General features: G+C 37.5%; 1 protein-coding gene across 1 annotated transcript; it reads right to left on the bottom strand.

Moving 5' to 3' along the window:
- Nucleotides 1–2,436: 2,436 nt before the first annotated feature.
- Nucleotides 2,437–3,744, bottom strand: LOC118710901 (neuropeptide Y receptor type 6). The gene has a single exon (XM_036423701.2). It carries the CDS (start codon nucleotides 3,564–3,566, stop codon nucleotides 2,451–2,453), a length of 1,116 nt encoding a protein of 371 aa, XP_036279594.1. The 5' UTR covers nucleotides 3,567–3,744; the 3' UTR covers nucleotides 2,437–2,450.
- Between the last annotated feature and the right edge of the window lie 526 nt (nucleotides 3,745–4,270).

Raw genomic sequence — 4,270 nt, forward strand, 5'->3', positions numbered from 1 at the left:
GGCCAATTTAAATTAGCCTGAAGACTACTATTTTACTGTCAAATTTAATACTCTAAAAACAGTCTTATTTTACCCTGTAAATATTAGTGGAAAGGATTATTTGCCTTCTTGAGTAGGCCCTGAGAATTCCTGGAGATTTCTTCTTAATGATAGTGAAGGGATTAGAGTTAGAGGATACTGGGTATATGTGTAAGGGGTCAGGAGAGGCGATAGTAGCAGAGTTTGATGAAAGCTCTTTCCTGCTTTCAGTGGCTTGATCAGAATCATTTTAGTAATGGAAACTAGAATCAATAAATCTTTATCAAGGAAGTAAAATATTCCATTAGTCTTAACTATAGTACTAATCATTGTCTGTCAGAAGAGTTAGAAAACATATCTAGGGAGAGTTGACTGCTTTCTGGTCTAAGTGACTACAGTCCTGTTCCTTTAAGATTCTAAGTTGACACCATTTGAAATTGGTTTTTAGATAAGAGTTTCTATTGGTAGCTAATTTTGTGAGACTGTTACATTTTATTTCATTTTAGTGTCTTGTGATGCTTTTGCTATTAATTTTTCCCAAAGTGATATAACAGAGAATAGAAATCGTGAAGAGAAGAAAAAGACAGAGAAAGTAGGGAGGGAGGAGAGGAGGAGGAGAGGAGAGCAAAAAGAGAGAGAGGGAGTGCTCAGCCAGTGTGGCTCAGTGATTGAGCATTGACCAATGAATCAGGAGGTTGGTTGATAGGGACACATACTTGGGTGGGTTGTGGGCTCCATCCCCAACGCAGGGGAGTTCAAGGGGTGGCTGATCAATGATTTTATCTCATCATTGATGTTTCTATCTCTCTCCCTCCCTCCCTTCCTCTCCGAAATAAATAAAAATAAATCTTTAAAAAATTAGTTTTTAAAAATGGAGGGAGGGAGGGAGAGAGAGAGAGAGATCCTTCAGGAGTGGAAAACATGTAGGCTAATGTGTAAGAAAAAAGTCACAATGGAAAATCATAGGTATTCAGAGAAACATTACTTTTTATTCAAAAGAAAAAAAGAAAATACTGTTACATTTTAAACATACAAGTAAGCTGCATCTCAAATGTAACAGTATAAGGGATAGTCATCAAAAGATATACTAGTAAAGCTGGTCATGGTTTAGTGGAAGTCACTGAGCCAATGGCTATTTGAACAGTAGCTTAGTATTCTTTTTGAAAACAATATAGCTAATTCTCCAAAATAAGTGACTCTGTGGGGATGAGGAATTTTAAAAAATCTTTGTTACAAAATTTAGCTTAAACTGGTTTGGCTCAGTGGATAGAGCATCAGCCTGCGGACTGAGAGGTCCCGGGTTCGATTCCAGTAAAGGACATGTGGGCACATCCCCGGTGGGAGGTGTGCAGGAGGCAGCTGGTCGATGTTTCTAGCTCTCCATCCCTCTCCCTTCCTCTCTGTGAAAAATCAATAAAATATTTTTTAAAAATTTACAAGAGATTTAAAATATTTGGTGCTAATTATAGAAGTGCTACTGGTGACTTCCCTCAAGCCCAATGATAGAATCATAATGACCTCTACTTAATATACATAAAGAATTAAGGGTGGGGATTGGTAAGGTATATACACATATAATATCTTAATAAAAAAATTAAAAAAAAAGAATTAAGGATAAAAAGCCATTCTGAAATGAAGGTTCTGTCTACATTGACCATTAATAAATTAGCCAATGTGATTTTTAGTATAATTGGTATGTAAAAGAGTTTGTGGCCAGTTCTAGTGGTGCTAATAGCATTGTTACTGAAGAAAATATGGTGTTATCATAAACTAAAGAATCTGATTTAGTTACTGGGATAAATGATAAATTATAATACTTAGGTTAAATATTAAGTTCAAACCATTCCTTTAATTTTCAATCTATACTTATTTTGTTAGCTAATTAATAAATTATTATGGGGGCTTTCTGGGTTTGCTGATTACATGGTTGAAAGTTATAATTTCCATATCTATAAGAAATTGCTTCAACACTAAAGCATTATTTTTACTAAATATATCATTAATAATGACTCTGGATATTCCATTGAACAATAGTATCTGGGAACTTTGTTCTCCAGCAATTAGTACTGCTTATCTCTTTTGCATTTTCACTTTCATTCTTTCCTATAATGATGGCAGCTAAATTGCTTGAGTTATTCTCCTAAGACAAAAGGGGTATGGTGTGTGTATGAGAAAGGGTGGGGGGAGGAGGGAGGGAGGAAGGGAGAGAGAGAGGGGAAGAGAAGAAAGAGAGAAAGAGAGAGAGAGAGAGAGAGAGAGAGAGAGATGACAGACAGGTAGGTTGGCCTAAAACAAAACTGGGTAGTATAAAGTTGCTTTTTTTATTATTTGCTTTTGGATTCTTCTTTATGAATCTTGCCCTATCCTCATCTATTATATTACCTCTTCATCTCCCATTCAAGAAGAGCTTTAGTATTACATGTTAACAATTTTTATATACCTGTTGATGTAGGAGCCAATCTTAATGATCCCTTAGATTCATCTGTGTGCACAGTGGAGATGGCAATATTTTCATATCTTTCCTGAGGTGTAAAGCACCAGCAGTGGTGAATAAGCACCACCAGGTCCTTTTGGAAATTTTTGTTGAGAAAACCATAAAAGAGAGGGTTTATGCATGTAGAAACCATAGCAACCAAGTGGCAAACCACAAACACCAGGTCATGGTGGCAGCTCATCAACACCTCATGATTCCAGTCAAAGATGACATTGAAGATGTTCAAGGGCAACCAGCAGGCCCCAAATGTCACCACGATGGAGATCAACATTGTGTTAATCCTCTTGTTCTCATTGAGCCGGCTCTCATTTTCTCTCTTCCTGTCTACCTTTCCATTTCTCTTATGGAGGCAGATAATAATCTTCATGTAGCAGATGAGGATGAAGCTCAGAGGGAAACAATACTGGAGCATAAACATGGAAGTAGTAAAGAGGAGCTGGTTCATTTTGGAGGGCCAGTTCTCTACACAGGCAACATGGTGAGTATAGAGGTCAGTGGGTAGAGAGAGGTTGTGGAAAGGCATATCAGTGAGGTGGTAGGACAGGAAGAAGGGAATAGACAACAGAAGAGAAAATAGCCAAATCAAGGTGATACCCCAGTAGGCATGAGATACATTGGGCTTCCAGCCACGGGGGTTCACAATCAGCTGATATCTTTCAACAGCAATTAACACAAGTGAGAATATGGATACAGAAATGGAGACACTCTGTACATAGGAAGTTAGTTTGCACATGGTATCTCCAAATATCCAATGGTCCATCAGAGTATAGATGACAGTAAAAGGGATGCACATAACACATACCAAGATGTCAGAGAGAGAGAGATTGGTAATCAGTATGTTGGTGACATTCTGAGCTTCTCTCTGCTTCTTGAAGATGATAATGATGAGAGAGAGGTTTCCAGAAAGGCCCACAATTAAGACCACAGTATAGGCTATTAGTAATAGGAGCAAGACTAGAAAAGGGGGTTGACAGGAGTCAAAGTAGAAAAATGCAGAGTTATTGCTCTTTATATTGGTTTTATTAGGTGCTGAATGGTTTAAAGGAAATTCCATTTTGTCAGGGTTATGAGAAAGTTTTTCTAAGCTTACTTGTTTTGTTGGTGAATACTTTGACCACCAGTTCTTAGGAGGTACTTGCTCTGAGACTTGCAAGGAGTAATTAGGATGATTTAATCTTCTTTGATCTTTATCTGTGCTTGATGAAAATGTATGAAAGACTTGAGTATGCTCTGTAAATCCTAAAATATTAAACACAATGCAGAATATTAATGTAAGTTCTTTACAAACTAGACAGTTCTATAGGCGGAACAGTTTCCCTGAGAGGATACAGGTAGATATCCAGAGTGTCTCTCTATATCCTGGCCTTCCTCTCATCTCAGAGTGCTTTATTTTTGTTCTACCAGCATAGTTTTTAGAGCTAATGAATATAAAGATATGTGACAGGATTCTGTCAACTGTATAAGGCAGCCCAAATATACATCCCGATCCCTGTCACCTTCAGTCTTGTGTGTGTGTGTTGTGGAGGCCAGAAGCAATATGTTTGGAGTTGAGTTCCAGTTGGAGCATCACAACTTGGTGTCTGTATGACTTTGCCATAAATTAATTAGCCTTTCTGCTCAGTTTTACTATCTGTAAAATGGGGATAAAAATGTCTGTTTGGTCATTGTAAGGATTAAATGAAAACACACAACTGAATTTGTCCCCCACATAGTGCATTTATAAAGGAAGCTGACCAATAGTAATGAAAGAGAACAGAC

This window comes from Pipistrellus kuhlii, unplaced genomic scaffold (genome assembly GCF_014108245.1).
Source record: "Pipistrellus kuhlii isolate mPipKuh1 unplaced genomic scaffold, mPipKuh1.p scaffold_m20_p_8, whole genome shotgun sequence".
Classification (NCBI taxonomy): domain Eukaryota; kingdom Metazoa; phylum Chordata; class Mammalia; order Chiroptera; family Vespertilionidae; genus Pipistrellus; species Pipistrellus kuhlii.